The sequence below is a fragment of the Ursus maritimus genome, unplaced genomic scaffold (genome assembly GCF_017311325.1).
Source record: "Ursus maritimus isolate PB19 unplaced genomic scaffold, ASM1731132v1 scaffold_8, whole genome shotgun sequence".
Classification (NCBI taxonomy): Eukaryota; Metazoa; Chordata; class Mammalia; order Carnivora; family Ursidae; genus Ursus; species Ursus maritimus.
Window position 1 is genome coordinate 25,900,431 of NW_024426996.1, and position 19,021 is coordinate 25,919,451.

The following is a 19,021-nucleotide window of genomic DNA, read 5'->3' on the forward strand; positions in this document are numbered from 1 at the left end:
GAACGACAAGTTTTAAGTGAAAAGGAATGCAAACGCACACGCCAAAGACCGACCGAACCCCCGAGGGCTTCTACAGCCCTTCCTGTCTGGCCCAAGGCAGCAAGCCCCGCCCCTGGCTCTGCAATTCCGGTCCGGCCTCCGAGGAGCTCCAACAGCGGGAAAGTTTTGTGTCTGCGCAGTAGGCTTGCCCACTGCCGCGTGGGAAAGGCGGGACTTTCCTAACAACGGCGTCATCGCCAGCGCGACGCAAGACGTCACTGCCTTGACTGGGAAGGTCAATAGTTCCTGAGGGAGGGCGCGCACCCATTTTTCGCCTGGGGTTGCCGGCGCGTGCGTGTGGCGTCCCAGACGGAGCGGAGCCCGACGCTGATCTGTGAGGTCCGTGTTTTGGCTCAGCCCTGGCGCCGACATGCTGTCCCGTCTGGGCCGTAGGTGGCTGCGGCCGCTGCCTGTACTGCAGCTCGGGGCCCGGGACCCGCTGCTTGCGCCAACCTCAACGGACGGCATTAAGTACCCTGCTCTGCAGGTGTGGGCGGTGGCGTCGGTCTCTGCAGTCGGCTCCAGCGGCCCTGGCAGCTGGTACGAGGCCCTGGCCACATCGGCGCCGGTGCGGGGCGCGGAGGACGTGCTGCTCGGCGTGCACACCGCCACAGGTCTACCTTGGTGGGCCTGCATCGGTCTCACCACCGTGGCCCTCCGCGGCGGGGTCACGCTACCCCTGGCCGCCTACCAACACTACATCCTGGCAAAGGTGAGGGACACTTGCACCCAGCGCATCCGCTTCGGCGGTGAGGGGTGGTAGACGTCTACCGGGGGTTTAAAATCCCCGGGTGCTTCTGGAGTGCTTAGTGTAAATCGTCGTGACCACTTTCTTGCAAAGAATTTAACTAGCATTGGATATGTGAATTAAGAGATGTTTGGTGACACATGTACCTATCATTCCGTTTACCGTACAGGGTTTGTGCTCAAAGCCCAAGTGGTTACTAAGCTTGCTGTTAGAGAATGAGAGAAATAAAGGAAGCGGTAGCAGAATTGTTGTATGGAGAAATCTGTAAAATTGCCGTCTTAAATATTGTAACAGCCTGTATGTCTGCAGCATCTTTTGTCCCCAAGTATTCCGATTCATCTTTCTTATTAGAAAAAAACCGCTAAGCTAGCCATTTGCAAACTTGATTTCCTTATTCAGCCTGTACTACCTACAACTCTGGTTAGTCGCAGCCCCTTGGGCTTCAGTGCTTCTATCTCTTCTGTGGAAGCGGGATAGTAATACCTTCCTGGCCTACTTCACAATGTTATGAGATCAAGTCAGATAATATGGGTTAAGGCGCTCTGAAAGCAAAATATTATTCAAATGTGAGACTTCAAAAATAATGGTTTCCATGTTTTCAAATTATTATTGGGGACGAGGGGACGCAGAAACAAAGGGAATCATCAGCACCATTAAGGCAGTGAGGTGCTTTACAGAAAGAATTAACACAGAGCAGAAATAAATGCAAACTTTTTGTGACTCTGTGGCTGTCACAGAGCATATTAAAGACTTAATTAATAGACTTCTGTTTTTTCAGTTACCATTACTCAGAAGTCCAGGGATGAACATTAAAGTATAGGGTTCAGTTCTTATTTAATCCTTATAATAATTCTGTGAAGTGGGTGCTGTTAAACATTTTATATATGAGGGAACAGGGTTTTAGAGCTTAAGTAACTTGTCCAGGATCACATAGCTAAGAGTATAAGCTGGAATTTGAATTGGTTGTAACTTAAGCAGATTTAACACCTTATCCTTAGACTTTAATTTTCTTGAGATGATTGGTAAACCACATTTTTCAGTGAGTTAGAAGAACAGAGAGTAAAATTATGAGTGGTTATGAATAAAGAACCTTTATGTGCTCATAACAAATTCTACTTTTTCTTTAGCTAGGTGGAAAATTTACAGCCAGAAATAAAAAACATTGCAAGGCATCTTAACCAAGAAGTTGCAGTTCTTGCAAATCAGTTGAGGTGGTCCAAAAGAGTTGCCAGGTAAGCTAATTCTATGAGTATAGACTATATATATATATATATCTATGAGTATAGACTATATATATATATATATATATATAATGGTAATAGGAATATATACTGTGTAAGTGATTATATTAATTATAATTATATTTATTATAGGTTTGGGTGTTCTGTAGCTTTAGCAGGAAAGTAGTCCTTTCACTCCTTAATATTTTAATAAGTTTGTGTGGTATGAATTTTGTATAGTGAAAGCAAGAAATGGAGGAACAGAGCAAGTTCCTTCTTGAGGGACTTCAGCCTCCTGAAAAAGACCTGTAATCAAATAATGACTAAATTAAGTACTATAAAAAAGGTTATGTACAAGGAATTCAGTCATAGTGGAAAGTCAGGGAAGGCTTCATGGATGAAGATACTGTGCCAGTCTGTTGGGATTTTAATCAGCAAATGATACAGATTATTTACACACTTGACCATTTTGGAAAGAAAGATACAGCAGCCCACAAGAAGGGGGAAGTAGAAAATGTGAATGCTCTCATAGAAGAAATTAAATAGCCAAGGTGCTGTCTGTCCAGTGTGGTTACTGTGTATAGTTGTCTGCCTGGGCTCTTAGAAGGCGCTTGGAATGTTCTTGACCATGCATGCTGCAATTCTGTGCCTTTTGTCATCCACGGGGAACTTCTAAGTCTTCCTGCTTCAATGAGTTTAAGTTACTACTTAGTCAGATTATAATCCTTACTAGGCTGGGACTAAGTGTTCACCACTTCGCAGCAATGAGAAAAATAAGGGCTTTGTATTATGTATATAGAATGTGTATATGGTTTCTGTATATTTTTACCTATGTGTGTATAAATTTGCCAACTCTCTTCAATATGAAATTGCTTCTCTATTTAGTGTTAAAAAGATCTGACGTTTAAAAAAAATCATTATGGTAACTTAATATCTTTATTTGATAAAATAAAAAGTTGACAAACCTAACAGTTCTGAAGTTTTACTGATCAGAGAAATCTAAGAATGACAATTCCAGACCAAAAGAACAAATTAGTAAGCTGTTTATCTGATTTATAAATGTAGCCTAGACAAGACTGGTACCTTGTTTATGCAGCATTGGCAGGATGATTGTCCAGATACATCCTTGCATAGCTAGATGACTTTCTAGGAAGACACATCTGAGAGTTTCTTGCATTTTCAATGGAACTGAGTCTTGAAGCGTAAAGGAGAGTTTGTCAGGTGGACAGCCAGGTAAGTGGACTGTCCACATAGATGACTTAACGACTTCCAAAAGCATCCTAATGTAGAAGTCTGATTTATTGGATAGCCCATGCCATGTAGGCACCAGAATATACAGGTGTCTTTGGAAGAGTAACAAGAGATAAAGTTGGAAGAGTAGGAAGAGTCTAAATTATGAAGCCTGGCATGTCGGTGTACTGTCGTAGTGCAGTAATACACTATAATTCCGTTGGTTTCAAGCCCCTTGGATGTCTATGTTGTATAAAACGTGCTACAAGAGATTTAGAGATGAATAAGACCCAATACTTGATCTTCAAGGAGACTATAGAAAGTGGGACTTAAAAACAGGAATAACGAAGAAGGTTAACAGAGAAACAGATTCAGAAAATCTTCATAAAAGAGTTGACTGAAGAATGGAAACCATTTTGATAGGTCAAGAGCATACATATTACAAAACCACATTGCTTCAGAAGATATATTCAGGGATCAAGTAATTGAGCTTGGCCAGAATGGAGGGATTTGAGTTACATGTGCTTTCACCTTTAGAATTCTGATACAAACTGTGGTCATACCATGCCAGTAGTAAAATTTCACTTGTTAAAACCTAATTGGCCTAACACCACCAGAGCCAAAGCTTGTTTGATAATGTCAGATTTATCAAATTGTTATATAATTTGTGTACATTGCTAAAGAATTTTCAATAAAAGACTTTTTGCCTTTTGTTGGGCAACCCCTTAGTATAGTCTATGATGGCTAAAAATCCTACACAGAATTTTAACTAATAACCACAACATGGGTGTGTTTGTGCTATGGGTATGAAGAACTATTAATAGTCAATTGATATTTTCTCCTTTCCCTTTCTTCCTTCTTCCCTCAAACTAGGCTCACTTATCTAAAGAATATGCGGAGGCTTGTTTCAGAGCTGTATGTTCGGGATAACTGCCATCCTTTCAAAGCCACTGTATTGGTCTGGATTCAGTTTCCAATGTGGATCTTCATGTCTGTTGCTCTCCGGAATTTTAGCACAGGGGCAACACATTCAGAAGGTAGTTATTCTAGAAGTCTGTTTCTTTCCCCCAAATAAGTTCTCTAACATTGTTTTTGTACTCTAAAGAAAAAACTAAAGGCAAAAAAAAAAAGTCCCTATGCTTTTCATAACTAGAATGTTTTTACCATCTTTCTTATAAGGTTATAGATTTTAAAATATTAAGTGTAAGCAAACTAGCCATGTTGAGAAAACGAATCTAGGAAGGACAACAATAGTACAGTTGACCCTTGAACAACACAGGTTTGAGCTGGGCAGGTCCACTTACAGGTATATTTTTTATTGTCTCGCACTGTAAATGTATTTTCTCTTCATTATGATTTCTTAATAACATTTTCTTTTTTTTTAGGTTTATTGTAAGAATACAGTATATGATACTTAAAGCATACTATGGGTAAGGCTTCCAGGCAACAGTAGGGTTTCTGTAGCTCTTGGAGAGTCAAAAGTTATACACAGATTTTTTTTTTTTAAAGATTTTATTTATTTATTTGACAGAGATAGAGACAGCGAGCGAGAGAGGGAACACAAGGAGGGGGAGTGGGAGAGGAAGAAGCAGGCTCATAGCGGAGGAGCCTGACGTGGGGCTCGATCCCATAACGCCGGGATCACGCCCTGAGCCGAAGGCAGACGCTTAACCGCTGTGCCACCCAGGCGCCCCTTTTTTTAAGATTTTATTTTTAAGTAATCTCACACCCGGTGTGGGGCTCGGACTCACAACCCTGCGATCAGGAGTCACCTGCTCTAGCACTGAGCCAGCCAGGCACTCCATACACAGATTTTCAACTGCTCAAAAGGTTGGCACCCTTAAGCCCTGAGTTGTTTAACGGTCAACTATACTTCTTCATGGAAGTCATAATAAAATTAGTGTTACAATTCCATGATTCAGTTTCCTGGCCAAGAATTTTTTCCGTTTATAAAATTATGGGACCAGAAAAGCATTCATAGTTATAAAAGTAAACATTTATTAATAAACTATAAACTAAAGCATTTGTTTTTTACTTTTGTTGTTGTTTTTTACTTTCACGTAAAGGCATTTGTAACGAGAAAATATCTGGTTAAAACAGACTGGAAAGAAAGTAGCCTATGGACAAGTAATTATATATGTTTGAAAAGAGTACTGCTATGTATCTTTATGTTCCTGTTTGCTGCAGAGAGCTGCATCTTTCTCAGTACAGGAAGGACTAATTTATGTTGTGGAATGAAAGTAAATGAAACAAATGCAAGGCTTTGGTGTGAAGGACACCTTATTTTAATAAGACTATTTATGTGTTGTATATTTCCTTCTTCTATGTTTTATTTATAAAACTGTCTTAGCAGGGTTTTCTGTTCAGGAACAGTTAGCTACTGATGGAATCCTGTGGTTTCCTGACCTCACTGCCCTGGATTCTACTTGGATTCTGCCTATCTCCGTTGGTATCATCAATTTATTAATAGTGGAGGTCAGTGGTTTTAGATGAGATTTGTTTGCCATTTAAATTATTGGGATTTTTGTTGCTGTTCCAACATCAAATATAAATGTGTTTAAGTTGGTAGTGATATTCTAACTCTGAGCTAGAATTGAGATTTCTTGGGTTTTGGTCATAGATCAGCTGTTGGCAAGTCTTAGACCAGTTCCTTAACCTCTCTGGGGGCCAGAATGCTCATGATTAAAATGGAAGAGCTGAATTAGAACACTTCCCAAGTCTCTTTCAGCTTTACAATTATATGAATCTAACATACACAATTTTGTGATTTGTTTTTGGTAAAGACAGTAATTAAAATGGTTAATCAGTCTGGTTGTATTCTCACAGTAGATTAGTATTTTGTGTATTTATTTAAAATGTAAATTTGCAAGTAGGAAACATAGTATCTGATTGTCTTTTTTTTTAGGTGTATATGCCCTTAGAAAGTCAATACCTCTTTATGTGATGGAGTAGAAAAACACATACATATAAAATAGGATCTGTCGGCCATGTCTTACCATTATCCCATGCTGTGTTACTCAACAGTTTAGGGGACGCAAGCCTTTAATTGTATAAGGAGCTGTTTTTGATTGAGTAGAACATAGACTCTTTGAACTGGAAGAAACCTTAGAAATGATCCTAGAACCCCATCTCAGAGACCCATCACTGGTCTCTGTTTGGGAAATTGAATACACCCCTTATTTATTTATTTTTTTTTAGATTTTATTTATTTATTAGAGAGAACAAGCAGGGGGAGCAGCAGAGGGCGAGGGAGAAGCAGACTCCCCACTGAGCAGGGAGCCCGACATGGGGCTCAATCCCAGGACCCTGAGATCATGACCTGAGGCAAAGGCAGACTCTTAACTGACTGAGCCACCCAGGTGCCCCACACCTCTTATTTTTTTCAAATGAGAAAAATGAAGATGATACTGTAATGTCTTGGATTAGAGTTTCTTGAGAAAAGACTCCATGTATAGTCTAAGTGTGTTTCCTAAGGTCACCTAGCACAATTGAATGCGGTTGGTACTTAGTGAGTATTTATTAGAATGAAGAAAATGATAAACACAAGGTCACAATGAATTAATGTCAATCCTCTAGTCTTCCCTTTACCAACTAACAACCCAGTATACATAAGTTTCGTTAAAACTTATTCTTGGGACGCCTGGGTGGCACAGTCGGTTAGGTGCCTGCCTTCGGCCCAGGTCATGATCCCAGCGTCCTGGGATTGAGTCCCACATCAGGCTCCTTGCTTGGCAGGAAGTCTGCTTCTCCCTCTTTCTACTGCTCCCCCTGCTTGTGCAAGCGCTCTCTCTCTCTCTCTGTCTGACAAACAAAATCTTAAAAAAAAAACAACAAAACTTATTCTTACATAATATATGTAATAAATGTGCCAGGCACTATTATAAACAATATATGTGAGTTAACTCATTTAATTCTTAGAATAATCCTGTGATATAGGTACTTATATTATCCCCATTTTAAGGTAGAGAAATCGAGGCACAGAAAGGTTAAGTAACTCATACAAAGTCACATAACCATTAAATGTTGCCATGTGAATGTAGGTGATTTGGACCTGGAGTCTTTGCTCACAATCATTTCATTATTCTGCTCTTAAATAAGTTATTCATAAGTCATAGCTGCTTTTCCTAGCCTTTCTTGCCTGGTTCTTCCCCTTATTCTATATAGCCAGATCACAAACCTTTGAGATACCTATTACGATCCTTCTTTATGCCAGGCACTGTGTTTAAGTACCAAAACAAGGGTAGTGATTCATACGTAGCACCTATCTGGAAAGGGCTTTCAGTTCTACAATCTTTAAAAAACATTGACTTGTAAAAATTATACTATGATTCTCTTTGATATAGCTGAATCTCCTTTATTGCTATTGATTAAAGCTCCATTTAATAATTCTGCACAATTATTAAGTTTTTCAGAAGCAGATGGTCAACTGTATACATTTATCAGTGTTTTAATTTTTTGCTTCTATTAAAATGCAGGTGGAGGCCAATCAAAAATCAAATTGTATTTTAAAGCTTGTCTTATTTAATATGCTTAATAATCATTGTGTATATTTATTATTCTACCCTCTCAGATTTTTGCTCTGCAAAAAATTGGAATGTCTCGTTTTCAGACATATATTACATACTTTGTTCGTGTGGTCTCAGTGTTGATGATTCCAATTGCTGCAACAGTACCTTCAGTGAGTAAGCACCCACATTGTGTGAAGCATGTGTTAAATCCTCTCTGTGCTTAACTTAGACTGGCTAGGATTCTGTGCTTCTGTTGAGCTTCCTTTGACTGCTAAGTCCCTTACTGGTTTCCAAGTTTCTGTAGTAATTATTATCACCAAGTGACACTTGATATTTCTTGGGATTAGTTAATCTTCCTTCGTGTGAATGTGAGTTAAGTCTCAAGCTCCTTTTTCTTTCTTTTTTTTTAAATCTTGCACAATGTTATAAACATGGTATTTGTTCTGTTTGATTAGTTGAAATATTGAATTTCTTCTTTCTACATAGACTGGGCCAAGGAATTTAGCTCTTAAAAAAGAAACAAAAACTTGGGGGCAAGTCTATATGGGTTCACATGTAATATTGTTTAACCTCATAACAACTCAGTGAGGTAGGTACACCTGCCCCAGTCTATATGGGTTCATATGTAATATTGTTTAATCTCATAACAATTCAGTGAGGTAGGTACATCTGCCCCCATTTATATATCATTACACTTAGATAGAAATAGAAAAAAAATAGTTATGTTTGCAGTTATTTCATATTTTTAGCCTTTTGCTTATTTCCCAATGATACTTAGTGCAAAGAGGGCAAAAGCTGTCTTAGGTATTATGTATCTCTCTGCTAAGGGCCAGCACGTAGACCATGAAGTAGGATTCATTTGTTGCGGACAGTTAGGGTTCTATCGGCATATATCAAAGTATTCACTGTCTTCGGAATCTGAAACAGTGCATTTTCAGCATCAAAAATGTATTTTTAAAGCTGTCCCTTGGACATAACACTGTCACTAATCCTGTGTAAAATAAGTAAGTTGCCACATTTCTGAAGTAGACCTCATAGTGTCTGTGAGAACTAGTAAAATAGCATCAAGTGCTTATAGTACTTTTCATGTAACAGTAATATTGCTGTAAAATACCCTGTGAAAATAGAACAGTACAGATTCACTGCATTTCTGGGGAGAAATAATACCAGTTATAACTGAGGATACTCCCTGATCAAATAAAATAGGAGCAGTGAATTTTCACTGAGGGATTGGGTTTAAAGTGAGTAATAAGAGATCTCAGAAGCACTGTCTTAAATACCCAAAAGTTTATTCTCGAATGTAGGAAGTTCAGAGTTAGGCAATTTAGTGTAGAGCTGATGTGGCAGCTTCATGAAGATGCATGGGAAACCCAGCCTGCTTCTCTCATTATGCTCCATCATCCACAACCTGTCATTTCTATCCTTCAGGCCACAGTATGGTCATGATGGCTGCTGGAGCTTATCTTGCAGGAATGGTAAAAGGGTGCTTCAGGTGCATTTAGCCCCTTTAAGGATCCCTGCCAGATGTCACACCAAACACTTGTGCTTACATCCTCGTTACTTGGGCCACACCTGGTTGCAGAAGATACTGGGAATTAGTCCCTTTTTTACTGTTGTTGTTGGCAGTATACCCAGCTTAAAATGAGTATTTTATTACTATGAAAGAAGAATTATTCTTAGTAGGCAGTTCGTAGTCTACCATATTGATTTCAGAGTACTTTTTGCGTACTGGATAAGTCAGATGGTGATGATGGCTAATACTCATTCAGTACTGACTTTGTCAGGCACTGCTTGAGAAGGTTTACATGTATTAGCTCACATAATTCATCCAGTGTGCACTGAAGTAGGTGCTATGACAATCTCCACTTTAGTGATGAGGAAACTGAGACACAGAGAGGGTAAGTAGCCCATCCAAGGTCACGCATCCATTAGGTGATACTTAATATCACTTAAGTATCTAAGGCACATCCAGGCAGTTTGGCTCCTGCCCGTAACTACTATGCTAATCTGCTTTGAGGATGGGATACTTTCTGCACCGAAAAGTTTGCCTTAGAACAAATGCAAGTGCTTAATATGGGCCACCTACTCTGCTGTCCAGTCTGTGTGAGTTATCTCCCTTTTTCCTCACAGCAGCCTTCTGAGGCGGCTATAGTTCAGTCCCCATTTTATAGATGAGGAGACTGAAACAGAAGGAAAATAACTTCCCTGCTGTCAAATAAATGGAATTCACATTCGGGCAGTTCAACTCCAGGACCTGGACTCGGCCACCACAGGGTGATGCCTCTGGGGCCTGATCACATTCTGATGCCAAAGAAAAGTTTGCAACACATGTATGTATGGGAATATTTTGAGAGGCTCCAGAACTTAGTCCATAACCTAAATAAATCACTCTGAATGGAAGTACAAAAAAAAGTTGAAGATAATGCTGAGACTGTTTGTCTCTGAAAAAGGCAAGGATGATGCATTCCTGACTAAGAAACCAGTTACTGGGAAAATTTGGGGTGATAGATCACTGTGTGGAGGAAAACGGGGTCTAAGGAGCCTAAATGTCTGTGCCTCCAGTACTCTACCTCCAGGATAGCAGCTTATCAGGACTCTTGGTGGGGGAAAAGAGTGCTTACTTGCCAAAGAGGGGAGAGGAGATCTCTTTTTACCCTCTGCCTGGGTGCTGCTCTCTGTCATCCACTTTCTATCATGAATACCTCTCCTGTTGCTTTCTTTTCACTTTTTGGTCCTTTCAGGCTTCTTTCTTATGTATTAGAATTGTCACTGGTATCAAGTAGCTGCCACAGGTCTTGTTCAGTCCTGGTCTGCTGCTGCTTCCCCACATGGTTATTTTCTCTTGTACTGCCTGCTCGTCTCTGGATGTCAGTGTCCTTGGAGAGTTGAGAAGTACTAACATTCATGTCCTTTCTTCTCTTTCTAGTCGATTGTGCTCTACTGGTTATGCTCCAGCCTCATGGGCCTTTCACAGAACTTGCTGCTGCGCTCTCCTAGGTTTCGTCAACTTTGCCGAATACCGTTGACCAAGTCAGATTCAGACACTCCTTATAAGGACCTCTTTGCTGCCTTTTACACCAAGTTCATTTCAAGAAAATAAATGCTTTCCATTAATTTTGAAACAGTTGCAAGTGTCACTATCACAATATATTTAGGTTTGGAAATTCAGATGTGATTTAATTTGGCTTTATTTAAAACCATGAGTTGTGTGAAGTACTGTAGGTTAAGATATAATCCAAATATATTTGACAATACTTAAAATCCTTTAAGTGCTAGAAATGTATGTTTAATTATATCCTAAAAATACAAAAGTAGAATCAAAGTGCCTGGTTCTGCTTATAAAATTACGACTTGCTAGAGGTGCCAGAACTTTGGAAAACAGATTAGATACTGAATGATGTTGAATTAGACTGACCAGTCTCATACATTAGAGTTTTATAAAGAGAATACAGTGAGGTGATTCTTAAAATTTTGGAGGTGTGGAGGATCATAGGCCCGTTTGCACATCTGCTAAGGCTATGGTTTTCTTTTCAGAAAAATCCTGGGACTCAGAACATGGGGGCCTTCGTTGATGAGCCTCCCTTCCCCCACCCTGAGGCTTTCTGGTAATTCCTGGTTGAGAAATCTTATTCTAATGGTACACACAATGATGATGAGTTAATGTGTGACTTTTAAAAAATGGACTTCAGATACATGCAGTAGAGTAGTCCTTACAAGAAAGTACCTAATATGGTAGGTGATGTTGCCTTTCAACCCTGCTCTGAAGGAATACAAGAAGGGTACATTCCTTTTTCTATATCTTAAGAAGACTGGGCTAGAGTATAGCACTAAGTACTGCTAGAGCCCGAAGTGGAAAATACTGAGCATTAAGTTTGTTTCGTCAAAAGAAGAAAACCTGAAGGGCAGCTATCTATTATGGAGGTGATTTTATAAACTTCTTTATTTGGAAGGGTTAAGTATACTAATGGGTTTAGACTATGGTAGATGGAAAAATTAACAGGTAATATGAATTGTGGATCCAGTTTTTTGCTTGTTTGATTTGAAAGGATGATAAAACTAATTGTGGTTGGGAAATTTGTGAATAAATTTGACAGTGATTTGAAAAGATTATAAGTTACAAGTTTTCATTGGGTTGTATGAGAGGCCCTGTATCCCATCTAGTGTTTTACAATAAAGCAAAAACTAAAGCAGAATTAGTCATTTTTTGAGTAATATCTATTAAATCTTAGCCATTTGGGTTGTCACCTCACCAAGAATTTAGAGGTAGCAGTTGGGACCTGACTTCCCAGTCCTGGTTCGTGACTGCCCTATTGAGGTAACTGTCTTTCTAATCACAGTGAAGGAATTGAAACTTATGTACAGTCAGTCCTCATTATTTGCAGACTTTGTCAGTTTGCCTACACGCTAAAATTTATTTGTAACCCCCAAATCAGTACAGTGCTTTTGATGTCATTCTTGGACAAACAGAGACTGGCAAAAAATTTGAGTCATTTGAGGTACATGTTCCCAGATAGGTCACACAGGGCAACACTGTGGCTTCTTGTTTCAGCTGTCAGACTGTGTAATAACTAAGTGTCCCTTTTCATGGTCTGTTGCCATGTTTTTTCTCATTTTTGTGCTTTTTGTTGGTGATTCCGCTATTTAAAATCGCTTCCAAGTGTTGTCATGCAGAAGTGCTGTCTAGTTTTCCTTGGCACAGGATCCTGTGATGTTCCTTAAGGAGAAAGTAATATCTACATTAAATAAACTTCATTCAGGCATAAATTACGATGCTGTTGGCTGTGAGTTTACCATTAATGAATCAGCAATATATTGTATTGTTGGGTTGACAGAAATGTGACGAGAGGCTCACAAGAATGTAACCCTGTAAATTCTCTAGGAGCAGTGGTTTAGTGTTGACTAATTCAGTGTTTGTGGTAATTTTATAGACTATAACTACCTCAGATAATAAGAATTACCTTTCGGAACATGTACAATCAGGGAAGCAGAGGCAGAAATGTGTGTGCTTGGTTGTATTATAGCAAAAAGAGGAACGGGAATTTGAGAAAAATTTTGGCTATCTCTGGAACAAGTTGACTCTCGCCCTGTGTATCATTGGGTACTGATTCATATATTTTTCTCATAATGGGATGAAGGAAATCAGCCCTCTTCCCCCATCTTACTCAAAGAAGTTTGTCACTTTCTGAAAGTAAGAAATAAAGGAATGCTGTGACTCCCTTTTCCAGTAGGTGAATCTCCTTTCAGGAGTATGCTTTACCTTGTTTACATGGATTCCCCTCACTTTCTAAGTGTACATTTAACATCTTTTTTCAAGGGGTAGTTTACGTTGTTTCCTATTGCTCTCCTGTTTTCAAACATTTTGAATTGCTTTGAAAATGTATGTAAATTTATTTGAAAATACAAGGTCCTTCTTCCCAGATCTCAAAATAATTTCTGGTAGGGTTGAAGGTGTCTGGGATCTTGGAAAATACTCATGAATAAAGAAAACTGATACATTATGAACTGAGGTAAATCAGTCACCGGACCTCAAGCTGATAAATAAATATTCCTCTCATTTCTTTCTCCAGGCAGATTTTTTAGTAAATAGCAAGCCTTGTTTCCGAAAACTCCAACTCTGTGGTCTTTGATCTTATTTCTCCAGCAGTTTGTTATAGTCAGGAGCACTTCCAGAGCCTAAGGTCAGGGGAGGTGGGTACTGAATGGGAACAAGAGGACACTCACACACTGTAAAGATCCCTTGACAACTTCCTGTTGGGTGCTTCTCTCTTCTCTGCTGCTGAGGGACTGGCAGAGCTCTGTCCTGGACCTGCAGGGTTCAGGAAATCTTTTTTTGTTTTTTCAGATGGAGACTATCGTCTCTTTGTCTGTGACACCCTTCCTCCTCTCTGAAAGGGAGTCTTTTTTTTTTTTTTTCTTTTTTTTTTCCCTCCAGGTGGGCCTTATTTTTGTCTCTAGGCCAGATTCACTTTTTTATGGGTGTGTCTCAGCCCAAGAGTTAGGAAAGGAGACTCACTCCTGGATCAATTTATGTTATACCCTAATGATACTAGAGCTCAAACGTATGTTAGGAGATGGAACTGGCATAACCGAACAACCCAAAATCAGTTTTCCCTGGAAGTATTGTGAGGGAAAAGCTGACCAGTCCTATCTGGGCCAGATGTCATAGGTGGGAAGATGAAGCTTATTTAAAAGCAAAATCCTTGATTGCCACCTTCACACATAACCCAGGAGAGGTTTCCCAAAACCTCTCAGAGAGCAGGCCTTTCTAAGATACCTTTAGAAGCACTCAAGAGCTAAAAACAAACCCTCACATCTCAAGTGGTACAGTCAGTTCTCCTAGACCATAGTGGGGAAATTGTTTCTGGGGAAAGGTGGAAGAAATTAGGGCCCAAATAAACCTCAATTCCTCTATTTTGCATCTATGCTTAATTCATCCACGTGTCTTCATAGGTTCCTCTTCTGAGGATTCCAGAAATCAGTTTTTATTTATTTACTCATTTAGAGAATCACCTTTTAAATTACTTCAGTACCAGATTAAGCTCCAAAAGCAGTAGGAACTCGGATCCTAGAAACAAATTAAAGAATGTCGTCTGTTTTTCCCCTGGGTGATGAGTGAAGTTACCACACAATGCAAAATTTAAGATTTCAGGTATGACCTATGAATCCATGCAAGAATTTAGGTTCCTGTATTAAAGCTAAATATGCAAATGTGAGATAAAACATGAGACTAGTTACATCAGGCCATCATTATTGACCCTTGCCTCTTTTATGAGCTTATTCTACCAGAACACAGATTATCTGGAAATTATAGAAATCCATAGAAAATTTTCCATTTGAACCTTACGAATATAGTTTAAAGTTGTAATAACTGATACTTTCTAGTTATTGTTTTTATTATATTTTTAAATACCGAATTTTGTGAAATCAATATTTAGCTTTGGGACATTTGAATTTGTGTGGTAATAAAACCATAGATATTTCTGAAATTTTGGACTTCTGTACTGTGTTTCAACAAGTAAAATAAGAATTTATATATATTCATATATATTTTTAATGTATTCATATATATGAATTTTCATCCATGAACGTTTCAAGCAAAACCTAAAGACTGAATGAATTTACATGTATTCCTTGCTAATCATATGAAATACAAAGATACCAGGTATCTCTCATAATCATAAGAAAGTGAAAAACTAGTACTGGGGCAAAGTTAATGCTAATTGGGGGAATCCTTTATTTTATTTTATTGTTTGCCGTGTTTTGTATTTTCATGATATTGGTCAAATTATTTTTTGTTTGTGGAATTCTTTTATTGTTTAAGATGTTTCCATATCCACATATTTTTTAAAATTTTAATTCCAGTATAATTAACGTACAGTGTTATATTGGTTTCAGGCATACAATATAGTGATTCAACAATTCTATCCATTTCTCAGTGCTCATCACAACAAGTCTACTCTTAATCTAATTGTGGGAATCCTTTACACCTGTAAAACTTGGTATAAGTAAGTTGGTATAGGGATCTTAATACTATAAGATTTATAATATCATGGCTTGGAAAAAGCAAATTTAGGAAGGTTGAAGGATCAGGATAGTACTTAGCAAATTTTTAAAAGAATGACTGTATATATAAAAGTACATTGATTTTACTACTACTAGAAATTAAATAATAGGTGAAGAATTAGCTTATTCAGCCAAGTACTATGCATATGAATCATATAATTATGTAGTCAGTCATTAAAAAATGTACGTAGATCACATAATTGTGAAATAAGATTGTTTTGCAGATTCTGGAGACAGAGCTGTTTTGAGTATTTTACATCATCTCAAAGTACAGTAGACGCTTCTCTGTCCTGGCTGGCAGCAGCCAGCCACAAAAGAAAGTCACCTTGTAAGAGCTTTGAACTATCACACTGCTAGAATGCCAACAAACAAAGCAAACTGAAACCTCATCAGATAACGATGGACACTGCCACAGAGAGGGAGCAATTTGGTGAACAAATTTACTTGAGAGTCATTAGTGGAATATAGTCTAAAAGCAAAAGAAATTCATAGAAAATTTTTAACTTTATTCAGTAATTGTATTGCTGTTATTAATATTGCAGTGTTATTTTTTATAACTTACTGTTTGGTAAAATATATAATGTCTGTTAGGTACCGTAGTTGTCTTTGGATGCTGTAACAAATTCCTTTATGCTGCTTATGCTACCAAGGGGAAGATATTATTGAATGTATTTGTTGGAATTTTCTTAAAACATTTTTAAGTGAAGCATAGTTGGCATGCATATATTAGTTTCACGATATTGCAACATAGTGGAGATACAGCAGATACATTTTTTTCAAGTTTTTCTTTTAAGATGGCTTCAGGGGTTGCCTGTGAGAAACTGGCCCCATAGAGGATCCTCTCTCTCCACAGTTCTCCACCCCCACACTCAGAAAGCCTAGCCTTCATATCTGTTTCACCTAAGACCTTCTATTATCTCAATTAGGAACAATACATAAAAGCATTTTGATCCTGATTGAGTCCCATCCATAGGAACCACAAGGCTTGGCTGATACCATAAGAGAAAGAAAAAGTTACTAGCTGAGAAATGGCAGCAAAATCCCCAAGATTCAGCTAATTTAAGAAAGTGTGTTCATACAGAGGCCTTGCCTAGTTCTTAGAACAGTAACTTTTTGCTTTATTGTAACTTGAACATGAGGGAGATATTGACAGAACTATCCCAAAGGAATAGGTGCAAAGAGAATCCTGGCTGCTTGTGTTCTACCACTGACTGCCTTCTTGACCGCCCTGTATTTTGGTAAGTTTTACAGAGTAGCCTTACCTTTAATTTCCTAGTCCTGTACTGCTGGTTTCATTTAATAAAATGAGAACTTCTGGGTGTTTGGGAACAAAAGTATTAATGGAAAGACCTGAAATAAAACTAAAAGTACTCCAAGAAAACAGCCACTGAGTTATTCTATCTAAAGCAACAAAAAGAAATTTCTATCCGTAAGAGTCTCTACTAACTCCAGAGAGCCAAGAATTTCACGAAAAAGAGGCTTCCAGGGAAAGTGCCCAATTTCTACCTTTTCCATTTTGAGAAAATATCACAGGTGTGCAGCTTTCTCTTTGTGTCCCTGATAAGGCAGTTTACATTTGTTTTGCCTTGGTTGGGAAGGCAGCACGGTATTTAATTTAGCTCTAATTTTTGTCTTCTGGTTAAATTGTTGCTCTCCAGAGAAACTTAAAAAAAATGGGTTGTGAAATATACCTAACCATATTCTTTTCATTGCAGCTGCATTTCTGCGTGTTCCAACCATAGCACAAATAATGTGAGGAATTTCTCATTATAACCTCAAGCTTCCTGGATCTTCTTTGAATGATGGATGCTTCTGAGGGTAAGAACTATTAAAAATACAAATTCTGTACCTATGAAAGAATTAACAGCTTCATATTCCATGCTATTAAAAATTTATCCTATCTGTTGCTACAGGTAAGAAACTCTCATAAAGTTTTATTATAAAAGCTTCAGTTGTGCTTGAGTTTTCAAATACAAATAGTCTATTTTGGGGTCCAAATAAAAACTACAGTTCCCATTTAAAATTACAGTTGAAACCAAGTATAGATTTTGAAATGAATTATCTCCTCCCTCATTTTTAACTCTCACCTATCTGATAATGTGTTATTTTACTTTAAAATACAGCTGATCCACATTATTCACAGATTCATATTTGTGACTTCATCTACTCACTAAAATGCATTTGTGAAATCCTCATGATGCTTTTTCTGGTATTAGCAGACACTCATGCATGCTTAGAGCAGCAAAAAATACAAGTGGTAGGGCACCTGGCTGGCATGTGACTATTGATCTCGGGGTCCTGAGTTCAAGCCTCACACTGGGCATGGAGTCTGCTTGAAAAAACAAAACCAAAAAAACCCAACTGTCCAATGCTCACACTCAGCTGAGATCAAACAAAGTGACACTCTGCCTTTTTGTTTCATTTCTCATACTGTAAGTAAGTGTCTTTCTTGCAGTCTATTTAGTGCCATGTTTTTCTCATTTTTATACTTCTTATTGATGATTTCTCTGTTTAAATGGCCCCCAAACACTAAGTGTAAGAAAGGTATGGTGGTCTCACAGAGAGAATATGTATGTTAGATAAACTTTGTTTAAGCATGAGTTATCGTGCTATTGGCCGGGAGTTCAGTGTTAATGAATCAGCAATATATATTAAATAAGATGTCTTTAAACAAACACACACATAGGACAAGATTGTGTCTTGATTGGTTGATGAAAATGTTACGAACCAGGCTTGCAGGAACCTAACCTGTGTTTCCCTAGATCAACAGTATTAATGCTGGATGGGCAAGGCCCCTGGAGAGGATTCTTGGCTTTGCACAAAAAAAGAATTCAAGTGCAAGCCATTTGGAGAAAGGGACAAGGATTTATTAAGTATAGAAGTAAGAGAGGAGCTGCTTCACAGACAAAGTAGTGGTCTGTCCTCCCAGGTGAGGAAGAGGACCCCCTTTTGCCTCTAACAAAGGGTTTTATAAGTTTTTTTTTTAATTAGCTAACTGGATAGGGAGGGGCTTACTCTTTAACTTTGGGTTTATCACTTACATTGGGTAGTTAGTTTTTCCATTGTCTTCAGGTTGTGGAATTATCCACAGGGAGCAATTTTAAGAATGTCCAGCTTTTGTGACTTTTACTGTCAGAGGGAGTGGGGTCTTGTGGTCCTCTATGAGTTGAATCTCTTGACTGTCTTTATGACCTGCTGACTTTTAGGTTAAGGGTCAGCCTAAAAACCAAAATGGTTTTACTTTGGTTGACTTACCCAAGCCTCCTTTGCCTCCTGCCTTAGTACAGTGGTCACAAATTCAGTGTTCCCAGTGGTTTTATAGAACAAACTACCACGAGTAATGAAAATTTACTATACTTCAACCTGTGTCTGGGGTATGATATTCATATGATCGTTTAAATCAGGAGTCCTTAAATTATGACACTGGGGTTAAATCCACCTCACCTCCGTTTTTTGTACAGCTTGAAAGCTAAGAATAGTTTTTACATTTTTAAATACTTGAAAAAATCAAAAGAATAACATTTTGTGATATACAAAAATTACATGACATTCATATTTGAGTCTATAAATAAAGTTTTGTTGGAACACAGCTGTGCTTATTTGTTTACATGTTTCTGTGGCTTTCACCCTTCAGCTGCAGAGCTGAGTGGTCGTCACTCTGCTCAGCACACTCCGATTTCAGTGATGCAGCTTTTACTCCACATTTTGAGTCC

At 38.4% G+C, this 19,021-nt stretch overlaps 1 protein-coding gene and 1 long non-coding RNA gene across 11 annotated transcripts in view; both read left to right on the forward strand.

Moving 5' to 3' along the window:
* The first annotated feature begins 231 nt into the window (after positions 1–231).
* LOC103665301 (cytochrome c oxidase assembly protein COX18, mitochondrial) lies at positions 232–12,505 on the forward strand. Of its 4 annotated transcripts, none has more exons than XM_040625106.1 (6): positions 232–751; positions 1,919–2,019; positions 4,111–4,274; positions 5,588–5,712; positions 7,808–7,919; positions 10,672–12,505. In XM_040625106.1, the coding sequence occupies exons 1-6, from the start codon at positions 410–412 to the stop codon at positions 10,740–10,742; spliced, it is 915 nt and encodes a 304-aa protein (XP_040481040.1). In that variant the 5' UTR covers positions 232–409; the 3' UTR covers positions 10,743–12,505. The 4 variants fall into 4 exon arrangements, with proteins under 4 accessions (XP_040481040.1, XP_040481041.1, XP_040481038.1 ...); XM_040625104.1 differs by having other exon boundaries at positions 233–751; positions 7,808–7,915; XM_040625105.1 differs by having other exon boundaries at positions 233–751; positions 5,591–5,712; positions 7,808–7,915.
* Positions 12,506–15,140: 2,635 nt separating this feature from the next.
* Positions 15,141–19,021, forward strand: part of LOC103665302 — a 150,385-nt gene continuing 146,504 nt past the window's right edge. For 6 of the 7 annotated variants that reach the window (XR_569259.2, XR_569261.2, XR_005833443.1 and 3 more), the window contains exon 1: positions 15,141–17,126. This is a non-coding gene — a long non-coding RNA (uncharacterized LOC103665302). The remainder of the gene's footprint in view (positions 17,127–19,021) is intronic. The other variant, XR_005833446.1, reaches the window with a different exon arrangement.

Coding starts and splice junctions, on each gene's coding strand:
- LOC103665301 (XM_040625104.1), top strand. CDS start 410: ATGCTGTCCCGTCTGGGCCGTAGGTGGCTGCGGCCGCTGCCTGTACTG. Junction 752..1,918: donor AACACTACATCCTGGCAAAG/GTGAGGGACACT, acceptor TTCTTTAGCTAG/GTGGAAAATTTACAGCCAGA. Junction 4,275..5,587: donor AGGGGCAACACATTCAGAAG/GTAGTTATTCTA, acceptor AAACTGTCTTAG/CAGGGTTTTCTGTTCAGGAA.